Source organism: Pezoporus occidentalis, unplaced genomic scaffold (assembly GCF_034315485.1).
Source record: "Pezoporus occidentalis ecotype Australia unplaced genomic scaffold, CSIRO_AGI_Poc_V1 ctg22, whole genome shotgun sequence".
NCBI classification, from domain to species: domain Eukaryota; kingdom Metazoa; phylum Chordata; class Aves; order Psittaciformes; family Psittacidae; genus Pezoporus; species Pezoporus occidentalis.
Window position 1 is genome coordinate 331,483 of NW_026914072.1, and position 14,852 is coordinate 346,334.

Here is a 14,852-nt window from a genome sequence, read left to right on the forward strand (position 1 = left end):
AAGTACCACAAATATATTGTACAACTGAAGAGTTTCATGTTTTCAAATACACCTACACAAAAAAAAAAACAGCGTATGTTCTTCAGTTGAATTAGCTTTAGGATTTTAGTCTGGACTACCAACTCAAGTTCAGTTCTAGACACTCCTACAAGCTAAACCCAGCAGCTTTACCAAGTTGTTATCGCAAATTCATAATTACTATTACTCTAAATTAATTAGATTTTACTAGAAGACTTTCTATAAACTTTTTTTAGTATAGACAATTACATGTAGTTCCATTCAGGTTGGAGTTCATTAAAGCAATTTAACCTTTTATGGTTAAAAATCATATACCTTTCCCAACATGTCCAAGCATGCAGTGTATAATAATTATCATTATTATTGTAAAACCAGTGACTTATGTTTTGCTGACACAGCTACCACTACTATTTTTACTCAAATTTAGTCTAAAAATCTAAATCTTGAACGACATTTCTGATGTTTCTGAACAGTTGTGGGGGTGTCTGTAAGAGAAGTTGGTTTTAGTATTTACAGAAATGGATAAAAAGACCACTTTGTCTACTCACGTAAAATTCTGCAGCTATACTGGTCTATGAAACAGAGGAGGAACAGATTCAATTCAACAGACAGAAATATTTAAAGAAAATAAGGTACTTCCATATTAATACAAGTATGTTTATAAAAATTTCCATCCTATTAGAATGCCATTAGAAGGCAGAATGAAAAGTCCAATGGCATTTATTTGCTTCACCAATAATACCATAAAGAATATGTATATGGAAAAGAAAACACAAAGCAAAAATTCTTAAAAAGAAGTTAGTCTAAAATTTCAAGAGTCTTCTCCTTAAGTCAAACGTAACACAGAAATCTTACCAGCATTTTTGAGTGTGATAAAGCTGTTCGTGGGGGAGGGAATGCATAATCTGCTGTTTCCAAATCAGGATGCAAAACCTAGAGAAATTTTTAAACAATTTTTTTTTCCCCTCATTTTGCTGAGGAAAGGATAAATTAATTTTTTTTCTTATTTCACTGATAGTAAGGATCTCAAATAATAGACTGATTTAAATTATGAAGACTGCATAGAAATAAAAGAGGGATTAATTTCTTAGCTACAGGTTTCTATAAGTGAGCTCATTATGAAAAATTTGTATTACAGTCAATGAAGCTAGTCATATTTGAGGATTTTAGGGCTGATTCATTAGAAACAGATTAACAGGCAGAAGATTCTTCTCTGTAAAACATGAAGATTTGTTCAGAAGCCTCCAAATAAGGTGATTTCTAACTTATGATGATAATAAAAAGACAAACTGAACTACATTTTTGGTGATTCCCTTATCAATCATTCTTGAATACTGATACACAGGTAACATACAAATAAAGTGTTTATTCATTTGTTAAACTTCAAGAAAATGTACAGTTGAAATGAATTTATAGAAACAGAAAAGCAGCTAAACTGGTAACAATTCTGCTCAAATACCAATGTTGAATTCTTATTAAAAAATCATTATTACAAAGGAAAAATACCTATCTCTTGAATAGTGAAAAAACTTAGTGATTAACTGTAGATAGCAAATTCTTCTAAAATCACAAATGTTGGCATGAATTATGGTTTTAAATCTCATTACCAATGTGTTTGAAAGTGATTTAATACTGAAATTCAATTTAACATTTTTTTTTAATAGGCAAGAGAGTGGAAAATGAAGTTTGTACCAAAACATACTAGAGAAAGCGCCATTTGAGTCTGATGCAGCAGTGGCTCTGGCAGCTGAGAAAGATGAATACATTCAGGAATTTTAATTGTGCCTCCATCCAGGTCTGCTATGATTACATCTAACTGTAAGGAAGAAACACATCAGCAGTGCATACTGTGAGCATAGTTTAAAGACACAACAGTTCAAATTTCATGTTCTGCACGAGTTAAAATGAACAAACCAGTACTAACTTGAATGTATAGAATGTTTTTGATAAAGGAAATACTCCAAGTACTTCATATTACTGAATCTAGCCATAAAAAAATGAATGGAAACCAAAGCAAGTTAAATTGGGCCAACCTTTCAAAACTGACTTCTGTTTCTGGATGTTCCAGGTCTGTGTTCAGTGATTTGAGATACAGAAAAGTTTGTTTGCAAAAGGACATGGTGAGGACAACTGTACGTAGAATTACAGGTTTCTAAACACCTCTGTAGCCCTTGTTCAGTTTTTCCCAGCACATGGCAAAGCTGTAAATGGAACCATTCCTTCCCATCCTGCACTAGAATCATATAATTTTCCTCTCAATTTTATAGTCTCACTGTATTTCAAAAAGAATTGATGCTTTTCCATTTTTGTCCTCCTATCTTGCCTTGCTTTCTACAATAATATTTTAAACATATATGAATTGTCCATATAAACATCTCTTCAACTAAACATGACTGGTAACACTGTGACTATACATATTGCTGAGTAGACACACTTACAAGCTCATGAATGTCATTGCGAAAGACAGAATGTACGCCAATTATGAAAGGTGTTGGTGAGCTGAGAACTTCCAATAGCTGTGCAGGAAGAATTGGAATATAGGGATAACTGTGAAAAGAATAAACAAAATAAAATAAAAGCTTCTGACTATCCTTCTACATGGGGCACCTTTTTTCTTGAGAAAAAAAAAACACTTCTGTTACGTATTAAAATTACTATAAATGCCTGTATTTTAAAAACAAAAAATGAAAATATTAATACTTCTTTATAAATTGACATGCTCTTAAAAAGAACATGTGTCATATAAACTCCAGAAATCATTATATTATAGATTCTACAACTTATTGGAAACATATGTATTTTGCAAAATAAGAGAAGCCTATTTATATTTGTAACTTTTATGTTATATGGACGCTATATTTGTTATATATATATATAGTTATCAAAAATTTACAATCATGACTATTTTAGCATGAAGAAGCATATTCCAGAACTCACTTTCCATTTTTACCCCTTCTTATTCTGTATTAAAAATTAAGCCCAACTCTGAAATATTGTAAATAAAAACACACTATTAAAATACAAGCATGTTTTGAAACAGATGAGTCAGAATTAAATGACTTCTAAAAAATCCCAAATATCTTGACATTCAGTTTTCCATTTCATAATGGTGGATTCAGATGTGGCTTTTTGGAGTCAATTTGTTATTTTAAAATCATTCTCTGGTGAATATTTGTCAGTGACTTAAAACTGTGACACAAGGTAATGTAGCTGTTATCTTAAAACCACAGAATCTTTTGGGCTGTAAAGAGCCTCGGGAGAACATTTAGTCCAACCTATAGCTCATAGCAAGACTGACTCCAGATCACCTTGTCCTGGGCTTTGTCCAGCTAGGTCCTAAAGCCTACAGGGATGGAAATTCCACAGGCTCTGTTCCACTGATTTGTTATCCTCATGATCAGCCTCTCTCTCCCTTGCTACAATTTATGACTCCAGTCTCTTGTTTTGCTGCCACACACCTCTTATTGCACAGTATTATCAGATCTCCTCAATATCTTTTCCATGGATTTACTCATGGATCACCACTGTCATGTTGTATAATCCAACTGATGTTTTGACTAGGGTTTCTATTGTATTTGTAGGTAGGATGTTTCTCCTTTAATTGTTTCCACTGTTATGATGCAATCAGATTTTTACAAATTATGTGTACAGACTAGGACTTGTATATATGATTATGAAAACCTTTGCTTATCTGAACAAAAATAGCATAGCTCCTTCTGTTAAGGATAATGTAATTTAAGTTATAAAATGGGTTATAAAATTAGTTGAAGAGTTCAAAGAATCAAAACTGCACTCACCTGTATTTGAGGGGAAACATCAAAGACTCCAGAGCCCTACAGGCATCACTGAGCCTCTGAAAACTTGCTGAGTGAAAGAGAACCTTATTTTCTGTAAGCACAGCACAGAATAAGCTGAGTACATTTTGGATTCCTATAAGACAAAAAAAAAAGGAAAAGAAAAAGGAAAAGGAAAAAGAAAAAAGTAGCAATATATCAGAAGAAAAATCAAAATCACATTCACCACATTTTCTGAAGAAATTTTCAAAAAAGCATATGATAAATTCATAAACTGCCAAACCCCAAGTTTTTCTACTTCTTTCTTTATTAACTCATGCAGCTTCTTTTCTATTTATCAGGTTATTAAAATACTACCTGAATATAGTTCTACATTTCAAATATATCATATCTCCCTTCCTGTACCACTTTCAAGGATTTCCTCTTCTCAGCACAAATCCCAGCAATGCTTAATGACTTCAAACAGTATTATGTGTACCTTCTGCATAGCCTTCTGTGTAGCTAGAATTCCATTCTGGTCACTGATCCAGGCTTAACTTCTAAACCTTTATGTATCTCAATGGGGGGAAAAAAGCCCCAAATCCAAACCAAAAAAACACACTGCCAAGCTCAAAAGAAAATGGCAATGACTTCCTAGGAATACATTCATAATTTATCCATGGGTAGCATTCTAGGAGCCACAAGGTTAAAAAAGGGCAGTAAAACAATACATGTCATTAGAAGAATATGTTAAAGAAGATCTGTTTAAACAAGCCCCACGAGATTTAGGGTAGCACTCATGAATCGGGTGATGGGTGCTGGTGGTGGGGGGTGGGGGTTAAGACAATATAATTTACCTAAGGGACAAAGCCATGTGCTTTCAGGGAAAACCAAAAATACATTTCCTTTATAACAAAGTCCCATCCTGAGAACCAGACATGTCTGAGACATGAGATATGCTGAAATTTATGAAATTTCCTGAAATATCCTGGAATGTATGATGTTTCCCTGAGGACACAGCTTCTGTTATCAGTAAGACAGACTGTATTACCTTTATAAAGCTACTGCTTATCTTACAATAATCTTCCCAGTAAGTGTGACTACGGAGAGCCACTATATTCACAGGATAATTAACACCTTGTTTTGCTTAAGTAATTTTTATTACACAAATTGACAACTCTTTTTTTTACTATGATGTTGCATGAAGATTTGTTTCGCTGGAGTGGAGCCTGGTTCAATATAAAGGGACAAGGATTCAGAGAGAGTTGTTGAGAAAAAGACAATTCTTAGGATGAACAAGTCAATAGTATAATGGCTTGTGCTTTCAAACTCCATTCGCCAAGATTTGAAAGGACAGGCTCATGAAATTAACGTCAGAGATTTGAGAGGAATCAAGGACAGAGGCTTTGTTGTAACGCCAAGTCAGTTACTATTTGCTATTGTTTTTAGGGCCATAATTAATATTCTGCTAGTGTAAAACAAACTGTATGGATAGTGTTAAAAGAAAAAAAAAAAAATCAAACTAGTTTCCTCATGTGAATGAAACAGTATCCATCAGTGAATTGTTAGAAGCTAACTTGAAAAAGCAACCTTTCTTCTGTGTATGTATGAGGATATATATACAACTGAACAGAAAGTTATAAACTGCTGCCATAGCAGCCTTCCAGTATCTGAAGGGATGCTGGGGAGGGACTCTTCATTAGGGACTGTAGTGGTAGGACAAGGGGTAATGGACTAAAACTTAAACAAGGGAAGTTTATATTGGATATAAGGAGGAAGTTCTTTACTGTGAGGGTGGTGAGGCACTGGAATGGGTTGCCCAAGGATGTTGTGAATGCTCCATCCCTGGCAGTGTTCAAGGCCAGGCTGGACAGAACCTTGGGTGACATGCTTTAGTGTGAGGTGTCCCTGCCCGTGGAACTACGTAATCTTAACGTCCTTTCCAACCCTAACTATTCTATGATTCTATGAGTCTATGATTCTAGTAGGAAGAAGTCCCTGCAAGAGTTTAAAAACCTGAACTGCCCATTTTATGCAAAACTGCCCAACAACAGGACTGTCATCTGAACTTAATTACAGCAAGCCTGGAGTTCACAAGTTCCATCTTCCTCTCAAGGTTTTACTGGAGGACAAAGGGACCATACTCAAAAGCCAACACTTACTGGAATAAAAAGACGGGAAACAAAAATCAGAAATAAACAAAAGGTGTGGGGTTTTTTTTTTTTTTTTTTAATTTAAAGTATTAAGCAGTGGTGACACAGTTTGTGAGACTTTCACTAGGAAAACTAGTTCTGTTTTCCTGAATATTATTGGCTGCAGATAAAGCTTCTGTTTGTACTTCTCAAAGGCATTTCTCATTGTAACTTTATCAGCACCAAGATAATTTGATACTGAAGATGACTATTTTTAGCATGCATAAACTTTATGCCATACAGAATATTTACTGCAAAGCTTTTATTACATTCTGTTAGTTAAGTGTCTCAGATCTTCACTGCATTTTAACTGGCCATGAAAGATTAATTTGAAATGTTTGCTGTGATACGAATGCACTTGATGTAGCCCCAGCTTTGCTGACTCAGGCAAAAGCATTGCTTTATTTGCATACCTTATGGAAGAAACCAAATGGAGAGATTTTAAACACATCTCTCTCATAAATCAGCAGGTCTTTTAAGGAATACCAGGGAAAAAAAAGTAAGGGCACTGGTAAATATCCAACCTTCTCTGTGAGTTTCAAAGGGACAAACAAAACACATTACCAAAGCAAGGAGGCAGGCTGCTAGGGACAAGGAAAGCTCACTGGCCAACTGCTCACATATCAAAAGGGATAGACAGCATTTGTCTCTCCATTCTGGCAATCTCCATCCCATGTCCAAGTTAAGCCGGTCCTTGGGAAAAGCAGTTAAAAGCAGCAGTGAACTGTGCACGTTACTGCCATGTAATCTATCACTGGCTAAAATCCCTGCACAAGGAAACACCTCAGCAGGGCCAAGTGCTGGACAGAGACTGGCATGCCCTGTCTGCACAACTGGGCTAATTCCAAATACCAAAAGAAACCTGTGTGGGAAACATGAGATAATTACCTAACGTAACCAACAGAACTTTACAGATGTTAACTTCAAGCTGAACCTGGAATTTTCAATGGATTGAATCTCTTATCTAAGTGTTATTTCTAGATTCTCTCTACCATTATCTACATTCGAGATGCCTAAAAAGGAGAAAGCCAGCTGACTGAAACTAGACACATTTCAGCAGAAACAGAAAAAGAGACTAGAAATCTTGTGCACTTGCATTTGAAAACAATATTATTTTCATTTCTGCAATGTACCTACAACACAAATGAATATACAACAATGACAGTATTTGACTCGTCCTACATATTTTGGAGCTCATTTAAAAATGCATAAATAATTTCCAAGAAATAAGAATACAATTCCAAACCACCCCACCCACCTCACCTTGCCCCTCCTCTCCCCAAGGTATCTTTCACAAAAAACAGTTTAAAGTGAGAGCTTCACTTGCCCTTACCCTTTCCTGAATGAAAGCTTCACAGCCTAAGGAAAATTAATACATACTTAATGAGAGGTTCTGAAGTTTTGGAAGTTTTGTCTGGGGACTTGTTTTGCACAATAAAAGTGCTCTTCTGTTAAGAAGCTAATCACCAGTATTGACCAACTTCTTGAAAACAGACTACTCAGTCTGGAAACACACTTGAACAGTGAAACCCATGCTAACCACTTCCAGTGACTGAAAAAACTATTACAGCCCACAGTTTCATTGGTACCAGGTGTTCTCATCTCTTTTTTTTCTATTTTTTTTTTAACTGCTCTGTATACAATACATAAGAATACAAGACAAATAAAATCAAGTGTACAGTACAGACATCTAATCTAGAATTTTCTTATTTTCATGATGACCACCACTAACTCAATACAAGATTATTGTTCCACAAATACTTTGCAATATATATTTTCAGGAATATCAGCAATATGACTGAATCAAATTATAAACAGTAACACTTTCAATTACTTTCCTTTTTTAAACCTTGATTAAACTATTTGACCACTCCACTCAGATGTTGTTTCCAGCCTTGCATGCTATTTACTGAAAACAAACAGTTCCAAATAACAGCCTGAGCCCAGTTTCCTTATGCTACAAGGCACAATCGTGTCAGTCTATAACCTTGAACCGTATACTGGTCTTGAGACTCCACACTACATCCGATGCTAATTTGTCAGGGCATAAAGAGACAACACGAAAAACAATAAACAAGTTGATTTTTACAGATTACTCTTTTGCAGTCCAGAGACAGACATCCTGTAAAATATTATACATATGCTGGAAAACTTTGAATGGAGGCTTCCTGACCTTCACTGTTGTCAAGTATTTAAAGAATCTGTAATTTGTGCTAAATTATCTGACATCCTACAGCAACAAATGTATCATTCTGCCTGCTTCCTGTTGTTCCAGAATTTAAGTATTTATTCAAGCATGATTAAAAAAAAACCCAAACACAAAGTGTGCTTGACAAATTATTAGCTGTCTTCTATATTGCAAGAAATCAAAATATTATCACTAACTTCTTCAGACTTCTGTAAAGAGTTATAAACATGGATTTGGAAACTCAACTACAGAATACATTATTATGCCAATCTGCCATTCTTGAATTACTGGACACAAGAAAAAGCTCAATAGAGAAAATAATCCATAATTTAGCCAGACTAATCCAGGAAATGGGTCAACAAAGACTGAAAAGCCTTTCTCAAAGGCCACTGGAGAGTGCATAGTACAAGTTCTGTGCCAGGCAGTGTCAATCCCTAAAGATAACTGAGGGAAAAAAGTTGAGAAAAACAAAACTTTTCATTTTTATTTTTAGATGTAGCTGCATAGCACTGCTAATGAACAAAATACAAGCTTAACTAATAAATAAGAGGCAACAATTGTACTCAATACTCACATATGTAATCCTTGCCAAATTCCATTCATCAATCCAAAAATTACACAGTACTTCCAATCAACTACACACAGTTAAAACCAATCCCCCGCATTGCTATGTTACTTAGTTAAGGATCAATTCACATTTAGAAAAGTATTCAATCTGCTGTTAGAGTAGGACTACACTGCACGCTACATGATTAAATCATAGCCAAACTTCCTCATAAAGTGTCAGAGTACAGGGGAGCAACCTAGCTACACAAGCAGAGAGTTTTGTGAGGGTTAGTTTATCCTGCTATCTGGCTGTGTAACAGAGAAATGAGTCATACCCACACCTCAAGAGATTAACAGACTAAAAAGGAAGACAAGCAGCCTCTGAAGCATGGAGCCTTCAGTTAAGACTCCCTCAAAGAATTAAGCACTTCACAAATAACATGTTCATACTAATTTCTGAGCTTATAGTAGAAAATATGTATGTGACACCTAGTACTGAAATCAAAACATGTTTTTAAAGATAAACTTTTGATTTTGGAACTGAAAGCAATTCAGTATCTGAACCATGAATGCTGCACTTTCTTTGTAAGAAGCAGGGCAGAATGAGGGCTTCTCTACAAACTAGCTTTTGGGGAAGGTGGGAAGAGGTAAGGAACTGCAGGACCATAACGATTTTGGTATAAATGCCATAAAAGCCAACTGATCATTAAACAGTGTATCAAAGAGAGTGAAATGAGTAATTACCTATAAAAATATCTCTTCAGCTGATGGATAAGTATTCCTGTCACTATCACTCCCGCAAAGTTTAACACTATCAATTGTGCTCTGCCAACACCGAGTCAAGCAGACAGTTGTTACCCAAACTCAAAATTACAGAGGCACAAAGAAACAGGGATTAAGCACAGAACATGATCTATTTAGGAAGACATACAGTGATGCCTATCACTCGCATGTTGGTACCACGTCATTATTACCAATTTCCTTAAATCCCTCTGAAGACCTACTTAAAGGAGCAGCAAAAGCTGCATTACCAACTGAACATCAGCAGCTTACTGCAACTCATGCCGGCGGGCTTCATATGTGCTACTAAAAGTAATATAGTTAATTTGTATTACATGTTGGGTTTGGGAGGTATTTTTAGTATTACTTTTTTTTACCGAACACACACCAAAACCAAATTCCAGCAAAGAATAGATGCCAAGACAATGTCAGTAGGTTTGCATATAAAACTAAATTCAGAGCTGTTAAGGGTAAAGATAATCATGCAAATCGAACATGAGATTAAGTTTTTACCTCCTACAGGGAGGGTGGCAAGCAGTACTTCTCAATATGAACTGCTAACTATCAGATTAAAAGAGAAGGATTTGTTCTCTTACTGTCTGTCTCTACATGCATGCAGGCATTAACATTTGTGTAACAGTCTGTTCAGCTGAAATAGGATTTATTTTCACACCTTAATTTCTGCTTAGTTATTTAGTTGTCTAGTGAAATACCTAAAATAGGAAGCTATTTGGTTTGGATGTTTATCCCATAAACATCTAGTATGCCAGCCGCGAAAAAGTCATAACTAGAGATTACAGTAATCCTTTACAAAACTACTATCAGGATACAGAATTTCTGTACAACTCTCCCAGGCCCATGCTAACCAAAACTCAATGAAAGAATTTTGTAAAAGAATTTTGAGTGGACTGAGATAACAGATACATACTAATGAATTGAAATTCTGCCCGATTTCCCTAAGTAGAGGTGGGAGAATGCTACTGAAGTGTTCCCACATTTCTAGAGATTTTTGTAGACTTTCCTTTGTTGGAAATGCCCTTTTAAGAAAAATGACTTTATTGTTTGTATCAAATATTTTGTGAAACCTTCTCTCCCACATACCTCAAAAGATATGCTGGAAAAAGAAACACATGCTATAAAAATTATTTATAGTGGATAAATTAGCCCAAATTATTTTTCTTTATTCTAATAGCAAATCTAAAATTGGAATTTGATGTGAATTTACCAGCCCTCAAAATTGATGCCTACATGGCAAACTGAAAGTAAAGGCGGATTTCTGCTTAGTCACCAACATTACATTTTAAAAGAAAGAGCTTAAATATTTTTCAAACAACACAATTTGTTTTTAAAATTTTGTTAGGAATCAGTAGAACTATTACCACAAAGAAGTATTACCTTTTCTGACCACAGATTCAAAGCTGTGGCAGGATGAATAGAAAGCAAAGTTATAACCATAACTTTCTAGAGACTATTGGAAATTATTCTGCATATAAGCTAATTAGTGAAGTATGTAATCTAACAGGAAAGTGTCATCTCAAAATGAAATTATTAAATTTATGCACTCATTGTCAATCTCGACAATTCACTGTATTAAAGACTGTCTTGGAATAAAGCCTGAAAAACCTTTACACTTTAATGAGAGCCTTTTTATGGGACTTAGTCATGTTAGCTAGGTAGCATAAAAATCTGCTATGGTGATGTGCACTTAACATATCAGCATATCACAGAACCTGATCTTGACAGCTTAATCTTTATTTACTCATAGGCATAAGATGCAAGCCTGAATTTCTGAAAATATTCTTATATTCTAAAGGTATATTCTAAAGGTATGAATTCAGTATATTTTACTTTCATCAACACAAGAAGCATATGAAAACACTTAATGACTTTCTACCTTGGCGATGGATATTTTTGTCATCTTTGCAGCTATGTATAAAACAATAGCTCTCAAGTGATCTGAATCAAACTACAATGACTAATTTCAGACAAATACATGGCTTATTTATTTACATAAAAATTTAAAAGCAAGTATTTAACTCATAGCTAAGCATAAAGCCAACAGGCAAAATAGAGAATTAAACCCACAATATTATGATTAGCTGCAATATGAAAATGAACAGTATAATATATAGGAAAGACTCCCATGTGCAATAGATTGTAAAATATTCTTAGTAGAAATACTCCAAATTAAATCCTTATGGAGTAAATGGATACTCGCAGTTGACTGGATTCATTTAAAGCAGAAAAACGTCCTTTAATAAAACAATGCAGCGTAAGAGTAACACCATTATGATCCTTAGAAAGAAAATATCTAAGAATGAGAAGAGTATTGTCATTCTTAAACTATACACAGGAAAAATGGTCAAGGATACACAAGAAACTGCAAACATACTGTTTCCTGTCTAAGGACTACAAAGTCTTTCTCAAGGGATATAACTACCGAAGCATTACATTAATGGAATCAAATAAATGCAAAGACAACACAAACAAAGAGGTGACTGATTAGGATGTTCAGTCAGAGCTATCTTAAGCCACCACTGGTTCATATTCATGAAGCATAAACCCACAATTATTCAATTAAGGAAACTGTGAAACACCATCACCATGAATAATTTAGGAAGTTGTTTTATTTTCTAAAAAGATCTTATTTGGATTCCCTGAAAAATGTTTACCGATCTTTAAAAATTCTTTGTGAAATTATCTGAGCTTTTCCTGACTTCCTGAGAGTGATACCTTCGCCCACACTGCAACTGAACAGCAATACTTTAAAAATTATTTAAAAGTAAAAAAACCACAATATATGGAAGGCAATTCCTATAGAACTGTTTTTCCTTTCTTCTCAGCACAAGTATTAACACTGAAGTTTTGAAGTTTAAAGATTTGTAAGGTCTTATGATTTAACTGCTATCAAGTTTGCTTTGGAATAATGAGAAAAGTTATTTCTGCATTCATACCAGCAAAAGTAGAAAGAAAAGTAGTTTGTTCTGAATAGGAACTGGTTCAGTATTTTCTACAAGCAGAGGTAAGCTTCTTTTGCCTTTTTGAAATTTATTTGTCTTTTATTAGATATTTGCTGTCTGGAGTTTACATTTTGCTCTTCACTGGAAAGTAAGATTTTTTTTCCCCTTTTCTGAGAGATGTTTTCTGAAGTCCTAGTATAAATAGAAAACTTGTCTCTTCTCAAATATGTCAAAAGAAATTTTCACTTAAGAGCTTAAAAAATTCATCTAATTGTTACAGAGCAAATAGTTATATATAATTTTAGTATTTTTCACCTTACTTGAAAAGCTTCCTTTTACAAAACAGCTCATTAACTACAGCAATTTACTAAATAGACAGCTTTCTTTACAGTAGTATTTACTTATGTCAGATAAATTTTCTTTCTGAGACTTACAATTTTCTTAAAAATCAACTACTACATATTTTGTTTCATTAACAGAAGCATTAGTAATACAAGTTTGGACTGGGTAAAAAGTAAGCTAGCATCTTATTTCATGTGCTCCGTTGTTCTGCAAAACAGCAAACAGTGCAAGAAACAGTGGTCACTGCCAACACATTTCAGAACCCTGCCTCCTGACAGCTGGCATCAGAGCATCAACATTACACTGGTAGATGACAGAGCTCTTAGTGTATCCACACATGACAAACAAATGCAGAACCACTGAGCAGCAGGTACTGAAGGAATATTTTGATGCTACCTGACTGTAAATGGCTCTAGTGGCTGTCACTGAAAGGGATGGTCTTATCCCACCCACATGATGCTGCCGCTTTCTTCACACTGCATTAAAGCTTAAGGAGTCCAAGGTGAGCTAGTTCAAGATGGAAGAGTGATGGATCTGTTTTCACGACAGCACTTGACTACTAGACCAACTTAACCACAGCATCAAACCATAATATGAGACTGTTGACAGAAAACAGATGTGACTTTTCCTCCTTCCACCCTTCAAATATTTTCTGTTAACTTGGTGAGATAAAATACCAGCATGGGTGAGCCAAGTACCACTTCAGCACAGGAGATGGGTCAGGATTATGCAGCTGAATATAGACATTCACAAACAGGGTCAGCTGCCTGGCAGTTTATGCTGCTGGGGAAATGAAGCCTCAGTGACTGCCCATGCAGTGCACCTAGTTGGGAGTGCATAAGAGTCCCTGTACTAAATTCACTACGACGATATCCTTTTATTTCCAACAGCATCTAAAAGAACACTTTCTTTTTGTTCCCCTGTTGCAGCAGTAAGGGCCCATTACCAGTAAATGCCACATCAAATCCCTTGGTAATCTATTTGTTCTTTGACAGACTACACAAATCTACTTGGAAAACTTGAACGGCAAATTCTCTTTTGCTGGGTTAGAGAGCTAATCGCAGCTCACTGGCCATTGGGATTTAAACTAAAACTACAACATAAGCCAGCACCATCCACTCATGCAACATGTGGTGCCAGGTTCCACAGCCTGGAGAGCATATAATTCATTAAGATCAAAGAATGATTAGAAGTTTCTTGATTATGTACTTCAATAAAACTGTCTTCCTTTAATTGAATCATACATGAATTCCAACAAAGGATGTATATATATGCCCATATACATGACATCTCATGGAAGGAAAACAAACTGAATGAGTTGGGTAAGAAGTTTGTAAACAACTGGACACAGATAACAAACAAATCTGGTTCACGTGACTGAAGTCTCACCACAAACATGAGGTATGTGCAGAAAGTGTATCACATCCACACTTTGTGCATCTCACATTTTTAGGCATTACTATACTGAAAATGCTGCATTTGGTCCCTTCATATGCTGTGCAGATTAAATCTCTCACTGCTTAGCTGCCCTTACATTATTTCTGAACATAATCAAGTATTAAAATGCAAAAAATTCTTGCTCTATGCTGAAGACACTAGGATTTTCTTAGTCAACAAGCTGAAGCCAGATCACATGCTGACTGTGCAGTGACCTTTTCATAATGTTTCCCAGCCATACAAACACACATACATATTTATCAGGAATGTCTTTTCCCATTTATACAGTAATTTGATACAGTAATCTCTTGGCATAAAGTACACTACATGAGAGGCTGAACATTGTACCTCCCACAAACCAGAATTAGAATAATGAGAAACTATTATATTACAGAAAACATTCTTCAACATGTCAACAAATTTAGTCAAAAGCAAAAATTCTGGATATTTTAATATATCCTGGATATGGAAATATGGGACTGAAGGATCTATAAACAGGGAAAGAGTCCAGCCTTTTTCCATCATGAGTATATCAGACAATCCCAAATTGAACAAGCTTCATCTTAAATGTATTTCCATATAAGATACATCTGCCTTAGGAAGTATTTAAGGTGTA

General features: G+C 35.1%; 1 protein-coding gene across 8 annotated transcripts in view; it reads right to left on the reverse strand.

Moving 5' to 3' along the window:
* Positions 1-14,852, reverse strand: part of SBF2 (SET binding factor 2) — a 260,675-nt gene that overhangs the window by 108,253 nt on the left and 137,570 nt on the right. For 7 of the 8 annotated variants that reach the window (XM_062620136.1, XM_062620144.1, XM_062620137.1 and 4 more), the window contains exons 7-10: positions 3,816-3,948; positions 2,457-2,565; positions 1,721-1,834; positions 874-951 (exon numbers count right to left, since the gene is read on the reverse strand). In XM_062620136.1, the coding sequence (XP_062476120.1) occupies positions 874-951; positions 1,721-1,834; positions 2,457-2,565; positions 3,816-3,948 (434 nt within the window). The remainder of the gene's footprint in view (positions 1-873; positions 952-1,720; positions 1,835-2,456; positions 2,566-3,815; positions 3,949-14,852) is intronic. The other variant, XM_062620140.1, reaches the window with a different exon arrangement.